The sequence below is a fragment of the Bacillus rossius genome, chromosome 8 (genome assembly GCF_032445375.1).
Source record: "Bacillus rossius redtenbacheri isolate Brsri chromosome 8, Brsri_v3, whole genome shotgun sequence".
Lineage (NCBI taxonomy): Eukaryota > Metazoa > Arthropoda > Insecta > Phasmatodea > Bacillidae > Bacillus > Bacillus rossius.
The window spans coordinates 36,047,313-36,063,216 of NC_086336.1; the positions used below are offsets into that span (position 1 = coordinate 36,047,313).

Consider the following 15,904-nt stretch of genomic DNA (forward strand, 5'->3'; position numbering starts at 1 on the left):
CGGACGATAGTTTAACGTGACAATGTCATAACAAAACATTGATGAAATGATTGATCCAGAAGAAAAGGAAATATCATATTCGGCCTGAGACTGAGCCGTAATAGGTTTTTGCAACCAAACCATTTAGGCATTAAAAATATTATATTCTTTGAGTAAGAATTTTTTTTTTTATTTTTCAATCTTTTGCATGATAAAATCTACCTCTGCATACTTTTATGAATAAAATTGAATCATTTTTATTGAATTATCACTATTTTGTATAGATACAAAGGAGTGAAATGAAATGTGCAATTGAATTAATAAATTTACTTTTATTTTCATTCATTAATTCAAATATATTTATTACTTCTGAAATGTTGCGTGCGCCATATTTATTTTTACAAGTACAAAAAAAAAAATATCGCAGTTGCCGGGTTTCGAACCGACAACCTTTAGTTTAAGAGTTAGGTACGCTAACCACACGCCCACGAGGCCATATTAAGGTAATGTAGTTTCAAATGTTATATATATATAATTATTTATAAAAACTTTGTTCACGGTAGGGGTATAATATTAACACGATTTTATAACAAATACGCATCTCAAATACACCAAACTTATTTATAATGTGTTACAATATTTTTTAAAACATTGTGCAAAAGATCCCGGGTGTAATTTGAATTATTATGTGTAACTGTTAAACACCATTGTTGGTTCAAAACGTATTTGAATTTTCAACATTACTTTTAAATAACCGTACCGATTGTGCTGAAAATCGGTGGACGATCGTTAAATTACATAATATTAATAATTCAAACGACGAAAATATGATTGAAAAGTCAAATCGATGGTCGTTCCAATCGAGTGGAAGAGAGATGCCACGCATGCATACAATGAGCATGAAGAGAGATGCCACGCATGCGTACAATGAGCAAACAGAACACATCCGTAGTGGGACATCCGTAGTGGGACACTTTTTCGTGCGTGCAGCAGGCGTTCATCGATTTATTAGACGTCACGTCAATAAAACAATTTTTGCCTTGCTCGACACATTAGTTTGACTCGTGACAATGCTATTAGGACTTATATGAAAGAAGAATACTGAAAATAGATGCTAAGCAAAGTTTCTGAAAAGGTAATTTAAGATGAACCCCCTGTACTTAAGTTTTGCTTTTAAAAAAAAACTTTAAACTTTTGTGTAATAAACTTTTAAACGTCCATGCTGAACGATACAGTGCAAGTTAATGTATTTTCAGGCCTATGAAACTTTTGCATGTACGTTAACTTAGCGAATTACCTGAAAAATTGAATTAACGATAACATCTCTCCCGTTAATTTGTGCTATGATTTGTCATTTACTGTGCTTTCATTTAAAAGAGTAAGAATTGTACTCTGGTGCCCTCAGTGTGTGTGTGTGCACCTTGCAACCGGCCAAATTAATTCAGTTCACCGTAACGGCAGGGGATTTTGTGCTTTCAAAAATAACTGATTTAAGCCTCATGTATACATTAAATAATGCTGCAATGTGAGTTTTACCTGTAATTTCATAAATGTGAGGGACGTTCCGAAAGTAAGTTTTGTAATTTTTTTTTTTCGCAGAGAAGTTTTATTTAAAACTGAAAAAAAAAAAAATTGATGTCATAACTAGAGACAAGATTTTATGGTTTTATTTTCAAGCTGATTTAGTTTTTAAAACAGGAGAGTTCAGTGTTGTTGTTTTTATTTTATTATGAAATCTGTTTATCTGTTCTACTGTACAAATATGATACTTAAATGTTTCATGATACTATCATCTCCAAAACAGTGTCATTTTGACTGATACATGATGCATTTTTTTTCAATATTATAATATTTAACAAGCATCTCTAACTAATAACAGTTGCAAGATTAAAAAAAATAAACTTTTCCCATTCTTTTTTATTAAACTATACTTACAGCATGCTAAATAAATTACTTTCATTAAATTTAATATTTAATATTAGGTATTTTTCATTATAGTTAAGTTTTGATTGAAAATGTTGATTAGTTTCATGATTTTAATTGCATTTCCATGTTTTGCGGTGTGTTAACTTGAATTTCGGTGTTATATGGTGATTTGACATGCTATTTGATGTTATTCCGATTTTATCGCAATCCATCGTATAAATGTGTCCCTAGTCATAACTAAATGCATTCATTTATCAATTTTTCTACGTAGTTACCACTAAAATTGATAAATTTATCGTACTGTGAAATCAATTAAAAAAAAACTCGTGATAAAAATCATTGCCCAGCGATTTCAGGAAGTTCTTCAGTTTCTTTGCATCTCTTTGTCTGAATCACTGGGCCCATGAGCCCATTAGCGCCTTACTGGACGCACTTCCATTTGTCCATTTGTGACCATGTTCCCATGTGACCACGTCTTTATGCCACACTGGCTAGCACTCGATTGAGCTGGGGCAAGTCAGTCTGCTGCTTATCTCTATTCCCATCATGAAGTCGGGAGATTGTCTTTTGTTAAGGCAATGTTTTTTCTCACTTATTAATACAGCTTTTCTTGAAAAAAAAAAAGTAGCCAAACTTACTTTGGGAACATCACCATGCGTAAGTAATTTTATCATCAATGCCGAGGAGAAAAATTGCACTTTAATTTTTTTTGTGTGAAATGTTATAATTATCTGAGAAATACTGCAGCTATTTTTTTATCAAACTTTTTTTATTAATGTACATACAGCCTGCGTGAGATAATATATAGCTTTGACTTCTGTACTTTCTTGGACTAAATTTTAATTTGTTACTACTTATAATTTTTTCTTAAAGTTTTTGTAGGATTTAGACTTTGTTTACTGTAGTTTAGTCTTATGTAATGAGTATTAGTTATGAAAAGAAATGTGTAGCTAATAAATAGGATATTTTAAATATTACTTTTAACTTATTTTGTTCAGCTTATTTTTTCCCACCAATGTAATTTAATCATTTTAGTTCTGTCTGCATAGGGAATTCTATAATTCTAAGTTGTTGCAATAAGCTACTATTTATTAAATTTATATAATGTTGGATGGCGGAACCACCAACGTAAAAAAAAACTTAAGTTATTGTAGTTGAATGCCACTTAAAATCACTTTTACTGATCTCTCTTACACTGTTTCTTTCATAAATACCAATCCTCAGAGTGTGCTCTTTCAAGAGATTTACCCCCTTTGCACAGAGTTGCACATATTCTCACCATCAGAATGAGTAAAAATACCTTGATTCATTGGTAAACGGAAGCTTGCCAAGATGCGTTAAGAACTCCCGACTTGCTTCGGGCCTTGTGGTTTGAAGCCAACATTTTAATGAAAGGTGGTTTGTTTGCAGCTTGGAAACGTGCAACTAGAAAGGACAATAGAAATTATTCCTAGTATGATAATATTTTCTAGCGGTTGCTGGCAGAGATGTGGCCAGGTAGTATCTGGTGCGGAAGATATCCTGTCCCCCACCCCTTTTCGCTGGAATTAACTTATTAAAAGTAGTAAAAATAAGATTTGAATATTTTCATGTGTTATGGTCTGGTTTATTTTCTTAACATTGTAAGCTGTTTAGCACTTAAAAAAACTTTTTTCACTTAAATTTATTCTCTGCGAATTGGAAAATATCAAAATCAACTCTGTTCACTTCTTTGTTTTCAATTTACAAGATGGCTAAGTCAGAGAGCAGAGTTTGACTCGAAAGTGGACCGAAGATAACTTTATTAATTTATGTTTGAAAAAACTTATCTCACTTGATACAATTGAAACACACAGCGTTAAAAAGTTTATGGTTAGTCGGAAATTAGACATAATCAGAAGGTTTTTACTGAACAACAAACTCTAAAAATCTTAAGACATATTCTAAGTTAGTCAGAATTGATCATTAAACAAGTTTCAAATAATATAATTTTTAAAAATGTTGAGAGCCCAATTTTTTTGTTATGTTTGTCATCTTGTCACCCCCTCAGTGATGACATTCAGGGTGCATTCGCCACACTTCCGTTCATACGCCTCGGGTGGCCTGTAGGTTAGTATACACACAATCTTAAATACGAAAGTATAGATGGTTGGACATGTCACCCCATCACACCTGACTAATTTTAACTCCATTTTGTTCAGAGGAGTTCAGACGTGCAAAACACATTCATGGGAACATGATTAGTAGTGTAACATGCGAAGGAATTAGGATGTAATTTTTAGCTTCTATATGAAACAGAAAAAGTAAAATATCTATTTTATTTTATGTTTAAAGGAAAATGTGTGGTGGTTGTAATGTATTTAAGATGACCAGAATTTCAGAAGCATGCAGAATGATGAACTTGGCATGGTTGCATGCAATCTGCCTAAGGTTGTATAAAAGTTTAATAGTTTCATTCCCTTGTGACATAAGCCTATACATTTTATGTTTTTTCTGTAGAAAATACATGCAGTGAAGTCCCGCTAATCCGAACTAATTGGAGCAAACGTTGGTTCAGATAACCATGTTTTCAGATTATCCTAACAATTTCCATAATGCAGCAGCCTGTAAAATCATCTCTAAGCACAAAATCACTAAACATGTTGATAATTGGGTCAAGATATCAAAAAAAAATTTTGAATATCCAAAACACTTAATCATGTTTTTTTTTTCACCCTAAACTTGTTCGGATTAGCCAGATTTTTGGATTAACGAGGTTCGGATTAGTGGGAGTCGTCTGCATTTGTATTTTCAAAGCAGAATGTTAGCCTGGTTATTTTATTTATTTTTTAATATTTTCTTAAACAGTGAAGCAATTTACTAAGTAAATATATCCATGGTCCTTTATAATAAGAATTGATGTACTTTAAGAATTAAAATTTCATGTTATGACTGTTTAGCATGCAGTTGGTGCCACATGCAGGTCTATGCTAGTTTATACAGCTATGGAAATTATTTGGGGAAAAAAATTTTAAAACCATTTTTACTCTGTTTTTCAAAATAAAAAGAATGTTTGCAATTGAAAATTAAGGTAAAAGTTTGTTTTTTAACAGTGTAGTGTTAAATTGTTTTCATTATGCACGTGCCATTTTTTGGAACAATTTTTGTAAGCTGTGCAACTCTTGGACAGCTATGTAAGAGCAGAGTATTCAGTGTCTTGTGTGTTTGGCTGATGCATTTTAAAAGGAGCTCGTTAGTATGTGTGCATGAGCAGAGTTCTGCATACCTGGGGTAATTCTGTGCAGCAGGAGGACTAGAAGTTTGGCAGTGTTGAGGACACTGTAACACTCGCCAGTCGGTTGCCTCTGTGCATCTACAAGCAAGTGAACTGTCAAGCAGTCTTATTGTCAAATGAAGCATCTATGTGAAGCTACCTAGTGGCATGTGCCTTGGGAACACCAAATATTCTGTTGTGAACGCTAATTCCTAAGATCAATGAAAAGTTCTAGTGTTGTGTCGATTCCAAAAATGTACATATTCAGATTCCATTTTTGATTCCCGGCTTTCGGTTTTGCTTCATAGATTTCAACCATATTGATTCAGTACTCATTAGGATAAAGTCCATCAAAGGACTACTGATTGTATACTCGAAAGCAAAAACATTTTTTGTTATTTACAAAGGTATTTATTATTTACTTAGTTAATAAACAGCTTATGAAGATGAGCCCTGTGATTTGAAGTGCCCGAGAGCCCCAAAATAAATGAACTGGTGCAGTGTTCTCTCTATGTTGATGAGAGATCTTTGTCCATGAACCAACCCGACGGTCGGTTCAACTCAAAGTTCCAAATGATCTTTGCTCAGGGCTTAAAACCCATTGGCGCAACAGAAAATGTGGTCGAACCACCATCAAAACAGTTACTGCTAGGTCATGCCTGAATTCTAATGGTGCAACTATCCATTAGTGGGAATGCCTAGTTTGAAAACATTTAACATTGGTAAAAATTTTACCACTGTTCGCAAAACCTTATAATAAAAATCTCTATGAAACCACCCAATACTTGTGCATTGAATTTGGTATTTACATAATTTTTAAATTTATAATTAAAGGTTTACCGCTTAGTCTCATGCGTACATAGAAGTAATTGGGCACTTGTTTATGTTCATATAAAGTCATAAATCCAGTTAACTTGGTACTGAAAAGGGTAGTGAATTTTTCACCCAGAAAGTGTAGCAGTCAAGGGTTGCTGGCAAAAATAACATGGAGTTATTACACACAATATGTAAATACTCATCTATGGAGAAAAGACATGCCACTTTGAGCTACAGCTTTTACAAATGGCAGCATCAAGTAAAAACTATTCTACCACAGACATGCATCATATTGTATGTAAACATCCCATTCAACAAAAGTTGCATGCCCCAAGTAAGCAATATTTCATGCATTCTAGATAGTCAAACGATGCAGTTAAGTCGTGCATTTTAAAGGTCTGCACAATTTTTCAGCCAGGTATATAGAACTCTTAATGTAACATTATGTCTGTCATGCATACAAACCTGTCTCATGTGCTTTTGTCAGAAGATGTGACAGGTATTACAATTTGCATTATTCCAGTTTCAGCTGTATGTAAACTATTGGTACTTTTAAGATATAATTTAATGTTGATAATGATAATTTTATTTAACTTAATAACATCTTTGTATGTAACAGTATGACAAAACTATTGCTTACTCATTTTTAGTCTTTCTTTATAGAATACGGTACTGTTGTGTTGAAATGATATTTAACTTGTAGACGCATTAAGACTTAATGTGTCATTCCCCTGAACTCTTCAGTTTTCCTAGGTCCTTTAACTCTCTACATAAAGTTCAGTGCATCAGTTGTATTTGTGTGTGCGTGCACAGTATTATATGAACACAAGTCTAAACTCTGAAACAAATTGGGCAGCTGCATTTCAGTTACAAAAGTACACACATTTTGTTGAGGCAATTAGTGTGTGTACAATTTCAACTTAATAAATATGTACGCACATTTGAGTAAAACATTATATATTTAATTTTGTTGAACACAATTAAATGGGCACGATATTCTGTTCACAGAATTACTACCTATATATAAATTGATTTTGATAGTTCCTTTTGTATAGGATGTACGTATGGTGTTGGCTCAGAAAGCTAACATATTTAATGTATGCAATGCATATAAACAATGTTAAAAAATATACATATGGTGGTTTTGTCATACTGAGTTTCATTCCAGTTTGTTATGTATATTTTTATTTAAAATCAGGGTAATAATACCATAATTTACATAATGTTCACTTTAAACCTTGTTTGTAAAATTTTACTTCAACTTGAATTGCTTGGATACTACAAAAACATATCATGAAGCATTTGCATTTAGATATTTGGTTGCTTTGCATTTTTCTTGTAAAATATTGTACAAGAAATTCTGAACAGTTACAAGTTCCTACATACCAAAACTCCGATTTTAATATTATGTCTCTTAAAAATGTCAAGATTTTAAATTTTTAATACTTCTAAAATATAATTTAGTATTACAACATGCAGATATGTTGGAAGAAATTATTCTGTTAGAACTGTTTTTGATGCTTTTAAATTTTTCTATATAGTTTTTTTTTATTATTTTTGAGTAAGTTGGAATTCAGTCAGTAATTAGTTTTGGAATATGCATAAATTCAGCTATTGTAATTGCAGTTATTTCAGTAATTATAGACAAACTGCACAAGTGTGTATGTAATTGAAATTTGTGTTAATGTTGAAAGTTATTGGTCTTTATGAATGAAAGTGATACCAATGTGTAGTTTAAATATAGCATTAAAATAATTATTTTTGACTAGAATTAATTTATGTTATTAATAATTAAGACATCATTTCAATATAGATGAGTTTTGGCTTTTCTTTTTATATCAGTTCATCAGGGTTCAATTGTTACCTTTTAAATAAGTTATCAAATTTGTATTTCATCTTCTTGTGTTAATTGAATATTGAAGCCTTTAATATTGACAACTAAACATAATTATCTGAAAAATTACTTTTAGGGAATGGAAACATTTTCAAGTCAACGTATTGCAGGTTTATTAAAATTAAATTGACAGAAAAAGTTCAGTTATTAATTTTGTATTAAAGTTAATTTTTTTCAGGGTTTGCAATCCGTCATTTTATCAATTTTGATAACTTATGATTAATATATAATAAAAAAAAAATTTCTAGACATCTCGATGGTTTCATAGTTCGAAAAGTGTGAAAGCTGAGGTTTTATAGTCCATAAAATATGAAGTTTTCATACAAAAGAAGCTAACACACTAAAGAATTTTATGGGAGGATTTTATATTGGTTGCTTATATAAACTGCTTACCAAATTCATAAGACTGTAATTTTACATTGTATTTACAAATGATTGGTCCCAATTGTGTGTTTAGTATTACTGATTACTTATTAAAATGATAGGTGTAAACCTGTCTTGGAAACTAATTCTCAAAGCTACAAACATGCAGGGTTATTAATGGTTAATATTTATTTATAATTAGTATATTATGCTATAGCTCTTTTAATTACCATATGCGTGGTTATAATTTCACGACAATTATCCTTGTGAATTTTCATTAGACCAAGCCAAACATCATGAATACCTACCATACAACTTAACTTAAAATTTAATATTTAATCAGCTTCTTGCATAATGGTGCGCTCATTGCAAGAACGGTTTTGTGCAATTATACATTAGCATAAAGAAGGTGTGGTGACACAGCTTCATACTTTTTGGATAGTTATAATAAGTCTAGTGTTAAGTAATATCAGTTTTACTGAACTGCTAGGCACGGACAGCTTGGTGTCCACTTCGTCGAGTGGTCTGAGCTCCGGAGTGATCGTGGCGATCATAGTGGCTGCACTGCTGCTCATCTTCGTGATCATCGACCTGTCCTGCTACTGCGTGAACAAGTCCGGCATATTGATGCTGGTGTGTGAGAAGACCTGTCGCTCCAAACAAGAAGACGAAGATGCCAAGCTTGGAAGGTAAATTGTGTTCCATGATCATTTGTGTGAGAATTGTGCATCCTTGTTGCCTGGAAGTTTTCTGGTTTTAAGTCTGATTCCATTAATGTCCCAAGGATTATTATACCAGTCAGAATTAATACAGTAGAGCACCCCTCAACCGTAATTCCCACAAACGGAACTCCCGATATTCGGAACTAATTTTCCAAAAAAAATTAAAACATTACAAAACATCTTGAACATTTCCGCACTGGAACGAGGTTTTTTTGCTTTTGCCTGACTGTACATGACTTGTAGGCGCGCGCGCACACGTCTGTCAGAGAGCTAATTATAGCCAGTCTTTACCGCGCATTGCGTAAATACACTGCTGGTTTTTGCGTCGGACGTGAATTACTATAAAGATGTTTATGCTATAAGTAGTTTTATTGTTTCACTATGTCAAGTAAACGGAAAATTCCGCCCGGCCGGAGAGTATGTACACCGACTCCCACTACACACGCTGACACACGTGATAGCGAGTAACATTCACTTCCAACGTGTGATGCTTTCAGTTTGTAGACAATAATTTAGTGTACAAATATGTATTATGTACATATTTATACGTTAATATATGGTTAAACAGTCTACATTTACCTGTATTTCTCTATCTCTGTGTTTTTAAACGAGATGCTTGAAGTGTTATTCTTGTGTATGTGAAATGTAAACTGTGCGTGGCAGTGACTATACACTCTTAGGAAGTGTGAATCACTAGCATGTCAACACAGAAGTAACACAACACTGCAGCTGTAGTCCTACTACCTCCCCTAAACCCTCTTCGCTCACGAACGCACCCACCCACAGAGATAAGAAACACGTGCCTGCCAGCTTGCTTGAAAAAAAGGTCATTCAACCGGAGGCCGGCCCTACCGCAACTCCCCTTACCCGGAATTTTCCCATAACCGGAATAGACCGCCCCCCAATGATTCCGGTTGAGGGGTGCTCTACTGTAGCTATTGAGTGCATGACTGACTACATTTGAAATATAGTAATGTTTGTTTTACTAATTTTTAGACATTTATTTACTGGTTTTGTGACTGCATGGCAGTTGTAAAAGAAATACTTGAAATCCTAATATAATATCTACTTGTCATTTATTAACTATAAATATGCATTATTTAGTAACCTTAGGTTAAATAGGTTACAAAAACCTAACACTGTGATTAGAGATGGACGAGAGTACAAATTTCAACTTAAGTCAAGCTGAGTTCGGTATTTATACCTTTGAGTCAAGTATGGACTTAATCAGTTTCTGGTCAAGTTGAGCTCGAGAAGTCACAGATGTAGAGTATTATAATTAGTTTATGCTATAATACTAATGATGAAAATAAATAATCAATGGAATAACTCGCGTAAAGATTCTATTTTGGTATATATTGAAAGTAGTTCATCATGGTTACTGACAGATAAAATTACAAAACAATTTTTATCACCATATGGATTTAGTGTGCTTTTTTTTTTGCTTTGTTTACGAATATATTAAATATTTTGGTATTTATGCATAAAAGTGGCTTCATAATTTACAAAAAATAACTAAGTAACTAAGTGAAAGGTTGGTTGGGTTAGGTCAGCGACATTAATTAAATATTACTTATTTACATATTATGTATTTTTATTGTATCTGACCTAACCTATCACCTTACAGTTTAATTTATTTTTGTCTAAACTCTTAAAATATGTAATGTTTTCAGTATTTAAATAACCAAATTAACATTTTTTAATACTCATTCAATGGAAATGTTAAAAATCTGTTCTGTAACTATAAAATTACCAAAATGAGAAGTATAAGCACAACCAAAAGAACTCCAGTACCTATCAATTTTCCATTTTCTTGTGCCATTTTTTGGTTAACGTTGTTTTATACCACTTCAAATATGCAAATACTAAAGGATTTTAAAACATTACATCACTTATTTTAAAATAAAGGCATTAACTAGATGCAAATTGCATTATAGCCTTGCGAATGAATAAAAATAAAGCCATCCAACATTTTCAACAGATAATTAAAAATATGAAGATAACACTACAAGGCATATCACTTTCGGTTTGGCTTCCTTTGTGCTGAACATTGATTCTATTGATTGACTTACTGGTAGAAAAAAAATGTACTGATGTTAAATTTTAGTCTTCTCATAGTTTGTTTGCTGTGTTATATATTAATGTCATACTGCTGCTTTTCATTTCAAAATGGTGCTAATTGCTGGTGTTTTGAGGTGCAAATAGTAAGAAAATAAAAATGATCTTTCACTGTATAATATTTGCATAATAGTCGCAAGTGAGTTCATGTTTGTTGCACCTCATGAATATGTATCGAGTTGAAAAAAAATTCTGTCGAGTCTCGTCCGGTTGAGTAAATTGAACTCGACGTTCGAGCAGAGTCAAGCGGAAGCTACTCATTTGACAGTGCTCAGTTTTTTGAGTCTCGGCCCATCTCTAGTTGTAATGTAAAGTATTTCCCTTGGCATGTGTGTCACCTTTAGAGATGCCACGGAACACTTGTTGTATGAGGCATGAGTAATGCGAGATGTAGTCCTTCACAGTTTTAGCCCCTGCCCCGTGTTTATTTGTTGTTACTAGCAGCCTATACAGTTGGCGCTTCCCTCTTCCATATTGCAGCAGCAAGGACACTTGCAACAACGACTCTGGAAGCAGCGTGGACTCCAGGGTTCCAGTGTAAGGCTGTGGAAACCTTTACGTTGTCGGCTCTTGGTGTTCAGTAGTTAGCTTGTCTGTGTGGTAGTTAGCGATTTATCATTGTTGGTTCACTACACAAGACACATTTTAATGTAAACTTGAAAGAGAGCTGCAGGTATAAAAAATTTTCTGCCGCAAATAAAACCAAATTTTAAGCTCAGATGAATGATAAGAAATTAGAGGCAAGTACATAGATTTGCCTTTTAACTAATATATCTTAATGTAGCTAATTAGATTACCCGTGATAATTTCTAGGAATAAATAATCAAGGGCATGTCTACTGGGCACACATACGGTGTGCAGAGCTTCAGTAAAAACCATGCAAATTTAAAATTGTAAAATATATCAAGAGTGGTTACAATGAAGCATTTAAGATTACGCTGTGGGCAAATGAGTTGTTCTGTTTCCATATTTTGTTTTTAAACTGTCTTTTTAGAAGACACGTGTTTTTTCAGCAGAATACTTCTTAGGTATGAAGTTTACGGCATAGATTCTTGAAAGCACTCAAGGGACTTACTTGCAGCACACCTTTATCTTTATTTATTTGCCACAAAATGAGATGGTCACCACTCACTCATAGTTGCGCTATGCATGAAGAGAAGACTGCATGCATTTAACTTTGAGACGATACTGTGCTAGAAGCACTAGTGAGCGTCACAATTATCATTCCACCTCACTAACTGAAATGCACTTGTGACAAGGGGGGTCTCTTTACCATACCAGGTGTTTTGCTTGGTTGTTAACCTGTGATCAGATAAATTTGCATTATTTTGTGTGTTAATGGAGCAAGCATTTAACTCTTAACACCAAAATACTGAAGTAAGTAAAAGCAAACAACTTATTTACAATCACATTCATGACAGTGATGTATTTAGCTTTTCTATCAGGGTTGGCACGTTTAAAACAAAATGTTTAAAACAATATGTTCAAAATTGTTTAAAACAATACACTCTGAATAAAACATGTTTAACCCCTTAACATATATATTATGGCTAGATATATGTGTCTAAAAAAACCATTTTTTAAAATTGGTTTTTTTGCAGTAATCTATTGTTTTTAATATGCAAATAAACGTACCACAAGTAAAAAACATACGTTTTTACATTTTTTACAAAATTATGTAATTTTTAATGCACACTGTTTTACTAACCCGAGTATACTCGTCATTGCTGAAATATATGTAAATACATTATAAATATTTATGGAATATAATTAAATAGATAAATATTTAGATAAAAACATTTAACACAAATTGGAAGTTATTATAACAACATTAGTAATGTTCAGCATGGTTAGAATTATTTCTCAAAAGTAGTTATCTGAAAATCACATTTGTGCAGCAATATATTTTACCTATTCAATATGCAAATGGACATACCACACAAAATACATTAAAATTTCACATTTATCACACCATCATGTCATTTTGAATGGACACTGGTTTCCTAACCCGTGTATACTCGTCAGTGCTAATATTCACTAAGATTACTAAAAATATTTATAACATTAGCCAGATATAGTATAAGCTTACATAGAAACTAATGAAATAACTTTTGCAACATACCATATTTCTTTTACAAAATTACATCTACTTTTATAAAATTGCCTGAATAACATGAAAAACAAAATATGTACATATGATATGTAAATGTTGTCAGTCCGAATAGATCTTCGTATAAAAATTTACCTCACAAGGTTTGTACAGTATACACTAATTGCAATAGCTGAACATTCACAAATACAAAAAAAAATCATTGTAATGTCAAGGATGTCATTCTTTACAAAAAACAAAGTTTTTATGTGAGACATTCAGTTTTTTTCACAGCACAATAAATAGAAGAATTTTTATTTGAATACAGTAGCTGAATAATGTCACGAGTCTGTATTGACATTTGTGAAGTTATTCTTGAATGCATTTCACTCTGACTGTAAGCCTAACTAATTTCTGCCTAAATGTCTGCTGTTGTATGATAAACTCTGAAGCACGGCACTACACACAGTGGCACACCACAGTCTTCACACATGTACCGTGTTTCACGCCGTATTTTTTTCCCCCATGCATCTGTCACCCTGCTGCACATTGCACACTGGCGTGTAGGATTGCTTTTTTTGTCAGTTGGCGGGATCGTAGCTGGAAAGTGACGTTCAGTCATTCTCAGTGGATTCGTTGATTTTCCAGGCCTACCTCGTCCTGGCGACATTGTTGGCTTGTGAAACTGTTCAATCAAATTTTTGACAACAGCCTCTCTGTACTCCAAATGTGACTGCTTCCCTCCCAACTTTGAATATAACAAAAATGAATTCCATATTGCTAGGTCCACTAAATGGAAAAAAATCTTCTTATAGTATTTTTTCCCCCTCTTCCTGGGTACTGCATAGTCTGTTGTGCGCTGGTCAACAATGTCCACACCTCCCATTGTACTGTTGTAATCTAACACAACTTGTGGTTTTATGTGCTGTTGTCCATAGATTGTAACACTTTTCATTTCAGAATTGTGGATTGTAGACAACATTGTGACTGGTTTTTTGTCTATCCACTTCAATGCCAATAGTTTACCTCTTTGGAAAGCAATGACACTGCCTTTCGGCAATTTTTGTTTCCGCAATTCTGGTGGCATTTCTTTTCTTGTCGTTTTCACAGTCCCATAAGAATCGGTTCGATGTGATAGCAACATATCTGATAGCTGTGGTGAGGTATAAAAATTGTCAGTAATAACCTTTCCCAAGAAGAGGTTTCACTAATGGTAATGACATAACTACTTGTGACGACATTGGCAAGCCTTTGTATTCATCATCAAAATTGGTTCCTCGTCCGGTGTAAATTACGAAGGAATATACATATCCACTTGACGATTCATATAACATGAATGACTTTATTCCGAACCGCGCCCTTTTGAGAGGTAAGTACTGTTTCCAACCTAGACGCCCTTTATATAACATAAGGCTTTCATCTACTGTGACATCTTTTTCTGGAGTGTAAAGTTCAGAAAATTTATTTTGCAAATGAATATATATAGGCCATATTTTGTTCAGTTTAGGGTTTGGATGGGTGGCTGCATCATATGACTCATTATCCACAAAATGAAGAAACTGTTTCAGCTGAACAAATCTGCGAAATGGCATGGTTTTCCTAAAAAAAATGGTGTGTCAAATATTGGGTTCTTAGCCCAGTACATTTGATATGTAGGTTTTTTGACTATGCTTTGAGCCACAACTAGTGCAAGAAAAACATAGATTTCCTCTTTGTTTGTTGGTTTCCATTTTGTTTGAGGATGTGTTTGAATGTACTGTGATGCAAAACGGTTCGTTTCTGTAGCTATGAGTTCAGCCAAATCATTATCAAAAAATAAGAGAAAATAACGAAGAAAATTATCATCAACATTTACATTTACATTGACGCCTGGTTTACCTGTAAATGGGTATCTTGGAGGAGAGATAGTTGGCAAACTACAGTTTATCTCACACCACATTCTGCCAGATATCTCTTCACTACCTGATTCTTCTGAGCTTGAAATGTCATTATAATTGTCGCTACTATCAGATCCCAATTTATCAAGATCACTCACGTCGCTTCCTTCACTGTCGGAATCACTCATTTTGAACAATTTCTATTATTCACATTACAGTAATGTTGACACCTCAGCTAAAATATATAAACATTGGCGGGAACATCATAAATTCATAATAGTACTATTAGAGACATCTAATGTACAATTTTTCAAACACAAACGGCGAACGCGTGTAAGTAGGGTACCGTGATGGATCGAATCTGCCCTGACATCTAGTGGGTAACATAAAACTACTGGAAGTCTGTTTCAAAGGCTGAAAATACCTACCACGACATCTAGCGAGAGCTCATGTAACTCATTCGAGAAAACTCGAAATAATATAATCAGACGCACGTTTTTGTTAGTCGAACGAGTAAACTCGGGTTAATAATTACGTGCCAAATGTAAAAAAACGAATATACTCGGGTTAATATGTTAAGGGGTTAAAACACAATGTTTAAAACATTCTGTTCTAAACATGTTTTTTTATATGTATTTTAAAAAAAGTTCTATTCCTTACGAAAACGAAAACTGCTTATTGACATTTTCATCGCAGGCATCATGTCTCATTGTAAGTCACCAATTGTGATAAATATCCAGACTAGGATGAGAAGTTTTGAAGTGAAACACATTCCTCACTTAAACATAAAATACCAGCACTGCTTGGGGTCAAACCAGTCATACCTTTTAGGGTGCCAGTTCCACTAAGTTCATCTAACCTAATTAAAATTTGTTTTTGTTAGTTAAG

General features: G+C 33.3%; 1 protein-coding gene across 1 annotated transcript in view; it reads left to right on the plus strand.

The window, feature by feature from the left end:
- LOC134534733 (fasciclin-2-like) overlaps nucleotides 1-15,904 on the plus strand; it is a 108,136-nt gene that overhangs the window by 79,680 nt on the left and 12,552 nt on the right. The window contains exon 9 of the mRNA XM_063373235.1: nucleotides 8,701-8,899. Coding sequence (XP_063229305.1) covers nucleotides 8,701-8,899 — 199 coding nt within the window. The remainder of the gene's footprint in view (nucleotides 1-8,700; nucleotides 8,900-15,904) is intronic.